At 42.1% G+C, this 12,932-nt stretch overlaps 1 protein-coding gene across 1 annotated transcript in view; it reads right to left on the reverse strand.

The window, feature by feature from the left end:
* Positions 1 to 1,792: 1,792 nt before the first annotated feature.
* LOC144495749 (peroxidasin homolog) overlaps positions 1,793 to 12,932 on the reverse strand; it is a 420,109-nt gene continuing 408,969 nt past the window's right edge. The window contains exons 22-23 of the mRNA XM_078216142.1: positions 7,165 to 7,278; positions 1,793 to 4,920 (exon numbers count right to left, since the gene is read on the reverse strand). Coding sequence (XP_078072268.1) covers positions 4,807 to 4,920; positions 7,165 to 7,278 — 228 coding nt within the window. The 3' untranslated portion in view covers positions 1,793 to 4,806. The remainder of the gene's footprint in view (positions 4,921 to 7,164; positions 7,279 to 12,932) is intronic.

The following is a 12,932-nucleotide window of genomic DNA, read 5'->3' on the forward strand; positions in this document are numbered from 1 at the left end:
GAGGAGTGCACGAAGCATTATTATCCTCTGATTGGTAACAGGTATATTGGGGCTATAGTTGATAGGCTGTCGCGTCGCTTTGCATGAGTTAGAAAAAGTATTTGAATTGTACAAAAACCCGGGAAATGTGTTCAGTCTCTCCTGATGGCTGCAGACTTTGTTAGCCTGCATCATTAAGGAAGACTGACCCGACGTCGTAAAACATAATAAAGAAGTTGATCATATATCTGGAGTTGAATCGATTTTTGTCGGGCCAAGCCTGATAAAGAGTATTTCGAGATTGACACAATTACAATTATGCATTTCATAAGACTGTTTTAAGGTAAAATGAAGTGGTTCAAATGTTCTGTTCTGAGGTCTGCCTGGCAGCAAGTCTGAGTGATTTGACTGTTAGAGATTAAAGGGACTCAGACTGTTTTACTGGGAAGAAGATGCAAGGTATTTTTTCTTGGAGACAATGGCAAGAATTTTCATCCTCAAGGTAGGTAGTGTCGCCCCCCTAGACCCCACCCCCCATATGCCCCGCTCCCTTTGCACTGGCCAATGGACAGTGCCAAGGTGCCCCCTGGACATGGGCACTTTATCCCTTGGGCAGTGCCAGGGGCACAGACTAACACTGCCAGGATGCCCATGCCTCAGGGGGCACTCCCCGCCGCTTGACCCCCCTGGGGGGCCCCGATTGCCCCCCTCACTCCAGTGGGGTCAGGCCGCTAGCTCCTCGAAAGTGGGGAGCTCGTATAATCCCCACCGGAGTGAAACATTCTGGCAGGGAGGGAGAGGCTAGCGGGCCCGGAGAATTCAGTCCCGGGCCCACTAATAGCATTTAAATGATATTTAAAATATCATTTAAATGCTAGCCCACCTCCCCGCCGATTTCCAGCGCCTCTCACCCGTGTGATTCTCCCAGCCCACTGTGCTAAAAAAAATCAAGCCCCCAAGTACTTGCCTAGATCTTATCTCAAGAATGAAAGAACTCCTTTCACTTGACTCGGATATTCACAGGAATTGTTAACTATTCTGTTTGGTCTTAATATTCATAGAAGTGAAACTCCATTCTCTTGCAGCATTTTTACATGTGTGTGTGTGTGTGGAAGTTTCCGATATTTTTTCTAAGTGTTGGTCACCGAGAATCCCACTAGCCTCTTCAGTGAGAAAAATCACCGTATCTTAAAAAGAATTCCTCATGAGTTCCACACTGCACTCGTGGCAACCTGCCTCTGATTCACTCACCCTGGAATTGCTTCATCTCAGTAATCAGCTCCTTTTAAACATCTCCACAGAACTTATTCCAAGTCAAATCGGGAGGATGGCTGCCAGGAAGGCAGTACCATGTTTCACTGAGGGAGCCCGAGCCAAGATGCTGGATGGAGTGGCGAGAGGTGTGACACCCTCTACCCTCGCAGGGGCAGATATTCGGCCAACGAGTTAACCAGCCCCGAGTGGGCGATGGTGCCAGTGATAGGGAGTGCCAGCTTATACTTATACAGTGTTGAAAGATGAATGATCTTCTTCATGCAGCCAGAGTAAGTCTGCCTCCTCATGTCTCCCGTTGCACTCCTTAACACACCCATCACAATGCCACAGTGATCTCAGTCCAGCCACTTCATGGGGTTCCAACACTCATCCTGCTACCCTCCCCAAGTGCACATTTCACATTTGCGCCAGAACTTATTGAGATAATAATATTCACCTTACAAGTAAGGTGAATGTGATGGTCCAAACGTGGTGACTCAATCAAAAATTGCTTGTTTTTCAACATTTCCAAGAAAACACTACCACAGCTGATGCACTTTAAAATTGTTTAATGGTCTCCATTTTGCTGACTACAGACAAAATGCAATCAGAAATGTACTCAGTCCAAGTATAATTTTCAGAGACAAGAACAGTGTCATAGCATCATTGTAACATTATAAAAAGTTGCGTAAAAACCTACAGTACATTTTGTTGTACGCTACAGCCGTAACTGGTATGAAAACTCTTACATTACATAAAAATCTGTAAAAACAAGTGTTTTGCCACTGAAATGAAATGATGCAAATTCACCCTTTTATGTTTTGAACTTCTTTTGGGAAACTTACACATTTGTTAATGTGCAAAAATGAACCTGTACACAAATGTTATTGCATAGAATAAACAGCACAGTAACAAACTATTTGGCCCAACTGGTGTATGCTTCAAGCAAGCTTCCTCCCATCCTAGTCCACCTTATCCTTCTCCGTCTTTCTCCATCCTGTCTTTCTAGTTTTCCCTTAAATGCATCAATGAGGAGAAACTTGAGATGCTGGGATTATTTTCAATGCAGCAGAGAAGGCTTAAAGAAGTCCTGATACTAGATATCCGTTGTGTCTTAGAGGCAACACTCTCTCACCCCTAGGTCAGATGGTTATGTGTTCAAGTCCCACTCCAGATACCTGAGCCCAAAAAGCAGTTGGACATAAAAGATCCCATGGCACTGTTTCAAAAAAGAGCAGGGGGTACCTGCCCAGTGTCCTGGCCAACATTTATCCAGCATCCGATGTCAAAGCAAAAAAGCTTTCTGTTCTCGGTACTATTCATATATATGAATACTGACATCATTTTTTTTTAAAAAGGGCAGTTGAAAATATAATCACCGTTTATGTCACAGAAATGCCTGATAAAGCTTTTTTCAGTTCTAGATTTTTATTTGGCTGTGTGCATTAAAAGTTATAAATAAAATTACTATTTAAAATACAATCACTTCAGAATATATAAAAATGATTACAATTTTAAACATAATTCAGCTACAACGAATGCACAGAAATAATCAAATTTGGTATATTACTGGCTTTCGCTGCTAATACCAGATATCAATGAATACAAAAATTCTTAAGCACCAAGGGCTTCCGATACCAATCGAAACTGTAAAATGTGTGCAGCACCATCAGTCAAAGCATATATAGTCACAGAAAACATGTCCTTACTGCTTGTGAAATGTAAGTATGTTGATGCATTTTAGTGACTTTTCAAATTCTCACTGTACAATGTTTAAACTTCCAATGTAAAGATTGTTATTTAATTGTTTTTATAACAGGCTTCAAAACTGAGCATTTCAAGTGTTACATCAACTCATTGGCACTATAATTGAATTGGTACAAAACTTTATATAAAATTAGAAAATAAAAAATACAATCCAACAATAATCAATTTTTGAGGCATAGTTGATCAGCACCATATTCGTGCACAACACATCCCTGGCTTTGTGAAGGTGTGAGGTACATTTGTTAGAATGAAGATAATGGGGTCTTTACACAATCACCATCATGGCTTTTGAAGTTTCCTCAAACAATACATTGAGTACACAGTTGGAAAAGACCAAACGGTTAGTCATTGGATAGTGTATGTGAAGACTACATAATCACTTCTCAGTGAACTTCACCTTAGTATTTATCACTGCTTCAAAAATAAATTAATTAAAAATGCACGTCATAACTGCCATATATCCATGTCATGAGTTGTTTTAAATGATAAGAAATCTCGACAGAATGATAAATAGTGATGCTTTTCAGGCAAGTCACAGCACCGTTATGCAAAAGCAAAATATTGTGACGCTGGAAATCTCAAATAGAAATGGAAGCTGCTTGGGGTACTCAGCAGAACTGGCAGCATTTGTGGAGTGAGAAAGAAAGGGAGGTAATGGCCCAAATTTTGCAGCAATAAAGGCAGTGAAACTGTCAGCATTCGTTGTCATTATTTCTCTGAAACTGACAGCAAATTCAGGAATATGCATATGCGCAGTTAAATGTGGAAATCTTGAAGTTGCTGTAAGCAATTCTCTGCTGCTCTGTGGGGTACACTGTTGAAGCACTTGCACACTGCAGTCAATTAGAAATCACTGAACTGATAAGAACTTTCCCTTTTACACTATATAATCTCTTGAAAAATTTACATCTTGTTGAATGATGTGGGACTGAACATCATACTAAGTTCAGAATTACTGCTAAAGAATCTCTCTGGCCCTAAAAATTAATTTTAAATTTGTCAGACATGAACTTTTTTTTCCATTATAAAAACTCCACCTCTTTTTAAAATAATAGTTTGTTTATATTTTGCTTTCTCCCTCAATTTGATGTGTATTTCCTAATTATTTATTTTAATCTCTTATAAAATGTAGTTATAAGTGAAGGGCAGTCAGTTCCTTACTTGCTGTCTGTGAGGATCCATCAACCTGACTGGCTGCTTATTCTGCTTCTTGACATCAATGTTGCTGAATGCCTGGAGATTCTCTTGACTTAACGTGGGGATTCAAACTAACATCAGGAAAAGGAGGATCCATGCCAGATCTTTGAGGTCAGCTTTCTTCAAGATCAACGGTGAATGTCGCTGCATTGCACTATCAGTGAAATCGTGCCAATATTTTAGGTTAGTGACCTGTCATCAGCAGCACGTCGGATGAAAGGTCATTGACCTGAAGGTTAACTTTAATTCTCTCGCCACAGAAGCTGCCGTACCTGGTGAGCACTCACAGTATTTTCTGTTTTTATTTTGTTTGCAGTGTGAGCAATTTAATAATTAATCTGCAAGTACTTTTAGTTCCATGAATTCATGACTGAGGTACATCTTAATACTTTGATTAAACTGACTTGTTCTTTAAAATGGGGCATTGCTTAAAGTGAGAAAAGGGTCTAAGTGCAGAGGGTCAGCAGTGGCCAAAATGTGACCAGAAAGTTATTCCCCCCCCCAACATCTTTGTTTGTTATGCAGACATCAGTAGACAATGCAAGAGGCTGAGAAACACTTTTTTTTTTCCAAGTATTGTGTTCGTTTTTTCCAGAATTGCACAGGAGATTATTTTCTGCTTGCTGGCTTCACGCAAACTGGACAACATCTCCCTTTCTTTTTGGTAGATTTGGTGCATTTGAGAAGGGGACATTTCTCCACATAGCAGGTTACCTGTCCATTCTGGAAAAAATAATCAGCAGGGTAAGTATAAAGACTTTCCTCCCATTGTATTAACCTGTGGGAAAACAATATTTCAGTCACATGTCTCAATGATCAATTCTTATCTTTCAAACATGGTTCACAGTGGGAGTTAATTTATTCATGGTTACTCTTCCCCATCATTTTATCGTGCACACTGAATCTAAATCATTAGTCCACCAAATTGGATTGATTTCAAAAGGGACAATGGTCACCTGTTTTTGGAGATTACATGAGTGTGTTAGCTGTCTCGAATAAACTACACTGTTAGCCATAGTCAAAGCACCAGGGGCCAGTTTTTAATTGCTGGCTGCCCACTTCATGCCTGCAAAATTGTCAGCCAGCAATTGAAAATTGGGAATGGGGATTGCAGTTCAGCTTAACAGAATCAAGGTATTTGTAATGCAGTTTTCTGGTCTGCCTGCAATTAAACAGCTAAACTGCTGCTGACCACCTCAGTGTGGGAGTCAGTTGCTTTCCCACCTTTCCACACAGTGTACTATAGCGGAGTGCCCGCAGCACCCCAGAGATCACGTCTGGAGATGGTGGCACACAGTGGCACGCTGTTGGTCAAGGCATTCTACCAAATACAAGAACCCTATCAAGTTTCAGAGTGACTCGCGGTGATTCTCCCATCCCGCTGCACTGCTTTTGTAAAGCAGCAGGCCAGGAGACTCGAGCGCCATGGCCTCCCCGAATCTTCAGCAGCCGGATTTCCAGCGCTGTCAGCTCCAGGCCAGAAATCAGCATGGAGCTGCACAGATTGTGGTAATGCTCATTACCATAGATTTTAAATATCATTAGTAGGCCCGGGACTGAAATCTCCGGGCCCGCTAGCATCTCAGCCCCCCGCCAGGAGTGGTTCACTCCAGCGGGATTTGGTATAGTTCCCCACTTGTGGGGAGCTGGCAGCCTGACCCCGTTGGAGTGAAGGGGGAGAAATCGAGGCCCCCCCCAGAGGATCAGGTGCCAGGGGGTTGCCCCTTGGGCATTGCCAGCCTACCTCTGCCGAAGGGGTAAAGTGCCCCAGAGGGCATAGGGCAGTGCCAGGGGCGGGGCCTCTGGGGGGTTCCTGCTGCCACTCTGCATTGGGGCTGAGTGACACAGGGAGGGAGGCCAGCAATTGAGGCTGGGCATTGGGGTGGGGGGTGGGTCAGCTTGCTGGGGGTATTGGGACAGCAGGGGGTGGTTTGGGGCTGCGGGTGAGGGGGCTCGGGGAGGGGTGATCGAGGCGAGCCAGGGCTGGCCAGCGATTGAGCTGGCCAGCAATTGGGAGGCCAGCAATGCGGGGCTACTGCACATGTGCCAATTACGACGCTGACAGATCAGTGCATGCACAGTGGCCCTCACAGCGCTATGCTGCTGGCCTCTCCTGAGGGAATAGGTCCCACCCACTGATTTTTCATGAGATTCACGCCATTGCACTTTGCAGTGCATAGAGTGTGGGAGATTCATTTTGAAAACCCCACTTAAAAAAAAACAATGTGCTTTACTCCAATTTTTACGTAAATTCCACACCTAAAGTCCACATCCCACCATCGCTGGTATTGACTGGCCAAAGGGGGGGAGGGGGAAGAGACCCACTTCACTTGGAAGGCTCTGCAGATTTAGATGTGTGGGGTGGTGTCGGGAAAGAAGCAGCAACCTCATTTGCAGGTCCCCTAGGCCCATCCCCACAAGGACAACTCCCCTTTAACCCTCACAGATGGACCCCCATCCCCACCTACCACTTGAGTCTCCTGACCTCAGACTTTACCTGGACTTTACAGCATGGTCGGTCTTCCTGTAGCCTCAGCAGTGGCCATTGCTCCCAGCTGACGCTACTGGGATTACACTGGCCAGCAGCTCTCTAAGGTGGGATATCCTCCTGAGAAAGGGGCAGTAGTCAAGCCTTAATGTTGCTTCTAGCATTAAGTTGTGGGGAGCCGCAGATAGTGTAGTGAGCGGGCTTCACCTGATGCTTTAGCTAGGAGTGCGGGACCATAGCGCCATGTAAAATCCAGGCTTGTGTAACATTATACAATGTAAAAGATAGAAATTATGAAAATATAGAGTTTTGATTAGCTTATAAACATTATTCTAACCCTTTCATTAACCAGTTTGAAATGATTGGGTAGCAATGTGGTAAAGTTATGCCAGTTGAAACACCTAGGCTTACTGTACATTGATAGTGCTTGAAATGCTTTGCAATAGGCAACTGAATATTATCTGTACCCTTAGACATACCTTACAGTGACAGGTAGTGCAGTCTTCCTTTTTCCAACGATCATTTTCATTCATATGGTTTCCCTTTTCATCTGTGCAGCCATAGTGTTTCAGACGTGATTCTAGTTGATTGATCTACGAAGATATATAAACATGATGCATACTAGCCAAACTTCATTTGTATTGTTACTGGTCATCACATATATATCAGAGAAGGCTAATACTATAAGAATTCCTGATACCTGTAATCCTGTCACATATTTCAGCCTCCATTTATATCAGTCTTTTTTTAAACAGTGGCAATATTGCAAGGAAACACTATGGAGCCCAAGTCATTTCATTAGTCCTTCAGTTTTTGTTTCAAATTAACAAGGCATTCTATATTTGTTTTTGCTCTATAACTGCTGAAAAAAACCTGTCCTGCATAAGACATGGGCGGCGCGGTGGTACACAGTGGTTAGCACTGCTGCCTCTCAGTGCCAGGGACCCAGGTTTGATTCCTGGCTTGGTTACTGTCTGTGCGGAGTCTGCACGTTTTGCATGGGTTTACTCTGGGTGCTCTGGTTTCCTCCCACAATCCAAAAGACGTGCTGGTTAGGTGCATCAGCCATGCTAAATTCACCTTCAATGTACCCGAACAGGTGCCAGAGTGTGATGACCAGGGGATTTTTACAGTAATTTCATTACAGTGTATGCCTACTTGTGACGCTAATAAATAAACTTAAAAATAAACATCGGAACACTGGAACTCTCAGAATATTTTTGTTTTATGTTATCTGAGGGACTTGACAAAGTGGATGTGGAGCAGATGCTTCATGGGTAATGGAAGCCATACTCTGAAAAAATACAATTAACTTTGGACTAACCCACAATGGATAACTTAACTGTGATTCTGTAATGACCCTATAAAGGGATATATAAATAAGTTTAGTGTCCAGAGGAAATAGTATTTTAAAAAATTAACTGAAAGACAATTAATCATCAGTGATATGAGCGAACTTAAAACGTTCTGATAGAAATCTTAACTGAGATTCTCAGTCAGCTCGTACTTCGACAAATTCCTACGTCAATGTTGTTAAAATGTTCATGTGAGTTTTGTAACGCTATGGGGATGTATAAAATCTGAACTGATCAATATCAATTTGGATATTACTAATTTTTAGTGAGCTCCAAATATTAGAACAAATGAATTACTATAAGTTGATTTGATAAACCATCGTGCTACCTGATCACTGAAAATAAAAGCAGAGACATTTAGCAACATGCAAAATGATGTCCTGATAAGGTATGATTTTACTATCTGTCAATTTCAGGGATTGTGTCTCAGAAAATATGCAGCCTATGATTTTCTTTCGGAATAAAGGATTTTCCTTACCTAATAAGCGACCATCACCAATAGCCTAATAATGAGTGGGGCATCTCCAGTTGATCTCTGGGTAGCTCTAAGAACACTTTAATTCATTTAGGAGGATTTAATTCATGCTGTGCACAATTTTCAGTGTACCGGTTAATTGATGTGGGCTAAGTTTCTTTTTATGAAACCACTACACTCATAATGCACAGTCAACACTGGCCTTACATTACTTCAAGAAATCAGTTCACTTGAATTAAGCCATGCTAGCCCCCCCCCCCGCCCAAACACAGATCTGCTCAGGAAACTTTGGGCTGAATGGACAGGATATCTGACAACAGCACTTGGTAGAATACAGCTGTTACTTTGTTAAAGTCAGCCTGTATATTGTGAAGATTTTTATTCCAGATTGCAATTGGCAATGGCTGCAAGGAAGAAGCACTGCAGCCTGATTTTTTCCGAGAAAGCAGTTCTGGATATCTTTCTTCACAAGGTGCTTCAAAGACGGGTGTACCTCTTAGGAGTTAAGTGGCAGCTTCTGGTAATGACAAATATTTGGCCCACTTTTTGAGCCAAGTGGAACAGCGTGTTTCCCACACACATAGGTCATGAGGGGGAAAACACTCAGGATTCAGGGAAGTTGCCAAAGTTGCTTGCAGTTTTAACATACAGTCTTATGAAGAATGACAACTAGAGTTCACGTTCACCTTGATGCAACATCACAGAGGCAAAATGTGCATTATTTTAATCAATGGCAGCCTATTATTGCTATAGTCCACACTGAACTGCTGTTGTAGACATATGCCTTGAATGTTGTACATACATTTTGAAAAACAGGAGCACTGAGCACACGTGGTAGCTGTCTCAGAAGGTTGCTATTACACTAGTGATTTGAGCATAAAATCTAGACCTACAATCCAATCCTAAAGTGAGTTCTGTCAGAGGCTGTCTTTCAGATGAAATGTTAAATCAAGGCTGTGTCTTCCCTCTCAGGTGAACTTCAAATATCTGGTGGTAATATTTTAAAAATGAGGAGGATGTAGCTTTCCCTGATGTTTAGGCCAATATTCGTCCATCAGCCAATATGATTGAAGCAGATGATTTGGTTATTATCACACAATATTGCTATTTGTGCAATTTTGCTTTGTGCATTCTGGCTGCTCTGCTTCCGCCATCACAGCAGTGAGTGCATTTCAAAAGTATTTAACTGCAAAGCTCTTCAGGATTTCCTAAGATCATGGAAGGTGCTACTTGAACATTTCTTCTTGTTCACTGGCAACATAAGCTACCGTAAGAGATTACCCCAGTCCAACGCCGGCATCTCCACATCATAACATAAGCTACCTGCATGCTGCACATTCAAAGGGGTGACTGGGAGGCTAGATATATTAGATTATGGCTATGTGCCCTTTTTGTTCTTGCTTAAAGATACAGGCCAAATGGGGTCCTGCATCCATTGAATCTACCTGAAGAAAGGGTGCTCCCAATTCATGAGTTGTGCCAACAGTCATGCCCAAGCTAAGGATGAATATCATTTTACTTTCCTATTCTTTCTTTCTCTACTCATTAATTCATTAAACTCACTAATTAATTCACCAATTCCCTAACACAGAGGCAGCACAGGATGGGGGGAAGCAGGTTGCATGGACACCTGAAGCTATTGGAAATATAAGTCTTTCTTGTTTAAGTGTTCAATACTTCAATGTTACGGAGGTAAGAAAGATTACCTGGTAAAATGCCCTTTATGTCGGGGGATTAGCAGGGTAAAAACGTGGGGTTATGGAGATAGGGCGTGGGTGGAATTGTGGTCGGTGTAGACTTGATGGGCCAAATGGCCTCCTTCTGCAGTGTAGGGATTCTATGAAACCACAAGTGACATCCAAGGCTTTTGGAAATCTTATTATTTAAAAAAAGGCTCTGCTTTCTGACTTCTCATGGTGGAAGTGATCAATTCTTGCTTTGGCAAACAATGCATAAGTCACATGTTTTATGCAGTGATGCAATACGGACTGACTGATTTTCCCGATGTCCCCAGTGGCTCCTTGGAAAAATTTCTTTAGAAATCACAACACAAAAACAGACTGTTCAGCCCAACTAGTCTGGAGTAACCTCAATGAAAATATTTTTAAAGGCAGCTGCTAACTTCACTGCTGACATGCCCTGGAATTCAGCTGCTGGTCCTCCTGCAGCCTGTTACACAACTCTTCATTGCTTCCAGGGGGAAATGGAACGTACAAAGGCACTGTTTCTCTATCAGGGCCAAATAATCCCTTTATAGTCAATATATTGTTGCCAGAGTAACAGCAAGAATAGGCCTTGCTTCTGCAAGGTCTTTTCTTGAATTAAAGAATTCTTCTTTTAGGACTGATTTCCTCATTTCTTTTCAAGATTCTTTTTACCTTCACTAAGTTTAGCTTCTTGGCCTCTGATAATATCATATCTGAACAGGCTATCAGAATTTATATTGCGTTTTTCACTGAGAATATCTGCTTAATTTCTTAAATTAAAAAAATTAAGGATTTTAATGCTGAGCAAGTTAATGATTGGGTTACTTGCATTAATGACTTTGCATTTCAAGAAGACAGCAATTTTCCATAAATTCTTATTGTGTTTGACTGTTGTTACATACACACTTGTGGAGGCAGGAGACATGAGGCTCATTGTCAACCTAATCCTCATGGTAGCAAACTGGGAGTGGCACGGTGGCACAGTGGTGAGCACTGCTGCCTCACAGCGCCACAGACACGGGTTCGATTCCCACCTTGGGTCACTGTCTGTGTGGAGTTTGCACATTCTCCTCATTTCTGCATGTGTTTCCTCTAGTTGCTCCAGTTTCCTCCCACAGTCCAAAAGACATATTGGTTAGGTGCATTGGCCATGCTAAATTCTCCCTCAATGTACCTGAACAGGTGCCGGAGTGTGGCGGCTAGGGGATTTTCACAGTACATTAATTGCAGTGTTAATATAAGTTTAAGTTTTAAGTTTATTTATTAATGCCATAAGTAGGTTTACATTAACACGACAATGAAGTTACTGTGAAAATCCCCTAGTTGCCACACTCCGGCGCCTGTTCAGGTACACTGAGGGAGAATTTCACATGGCCAATTTCACATGGCCAATTTCACATGGCCAATGCAAGTGCACATCTAGCCAGCACATCTTTCGGACTATGGGAGGAAACCGGAGGACCCAGAGGAAACCTCTGCAGACACGGGGAGAACATGCAAACCCCACACAGACAGTGACCCAAGCCGGGAATCGAACCCGGGTCCTTGGCGCTGTGAGACAGCAGTACTAACCACTGTACCACCGTGTTGCCTCAGCAAGAGTTGATGGATTAACACCAACATTCTGCAGGCATAGGCATTGCTTTAGTGGCCAATCATTAGGTCATCAATTCGACTCCGACATTCCATGATTTTTCAAAATTCATCATATTCTCGCCCTCCTTTGCAGTAGGCCAGAGGTTGACACACCTGTCCCCTTCCTTCCCCCACAACTGGAAGCTGATCAAAATTAGAATAATGACACTGATTCTAAAAAAATCACTAGTGTCAGCATCAGGTAGGTGAAAAGCTGACAGCTTCAACTTTCCACCAAAGCAGAAAACCTTACTTATGATTTTTTAAATGTTTCTATTCAGCTGGGCTTTTTAGTTGAATGGAAAACAGCATTTGCATAATGCCAGAGATTAGAAATAGGGGTGGCATGGTGACACAGTGGTTAGCACTGTTGCCTCACAGTGCCAAGGACCCAGGTTCGATTCCTGCTTGGTCACCGTCTGTGTGGAGTTTGCACATTCTCCACGTGTCTGCATGAGATTCCCTCCACAGTCTGAAAGACATGCTGGTTAGATCCATTGACCTGAACAGGCACCGTGGTGTGGCGACTAGGGAAATTTCATAGTAACTTCATTGTAATGTTAATGTAAGCCTTACTTGTGTCTAATAAATAAACTTTAAAAAGAAAGGATGCTACAGTAACATCTGTTTTATATTTTTGTTTAGTCTACGAGCAGTATGGATTTTGGACTCTTTGAACCTAAAGAGACTGGTGGAAACAATGCTTTGCATGAAGGAAATAATTAGACTTGCTGAATCTTTTACTGTTTCATTTTTAAAAGTTCTAAAATTCTCTTCAATGTTACAGTGTTATTATTTGTGCCCTCCACTGGCCTTCACTTCGCCCTAAGCCTACCTGTGACATTAATAAATAAACTTACATTAATGGCATTAGATTGCTACCTGCTGTACGCCCAGGATAATATTACTTTTCTCTGACTCTAGCGGACAGGTAAGTTAAAATTGCTCTTTCAGCAAAATATGTGTCTCTCAACATCAGATATGTTTTGTATGTATATATGTCTGAGATACGTCTTCAACTAAATCTAAGTGGACTGACTAATATTACATTGATGCCATCTCGAATGATTAGATCC

Source organism: Mustelus asterias, chromosome 7 (assembly GCF_964213995.1).
Source record: "Mustelus asterias chromosome 7, sMusAst1.hap1.1, whole genome shotgun sequence".
NCBI lineage: Eukaryota > Metazoa > Chordata > Chondrichthyes > Carcharhiniformes > Triakidae > Mustelus > Mustelus asterias.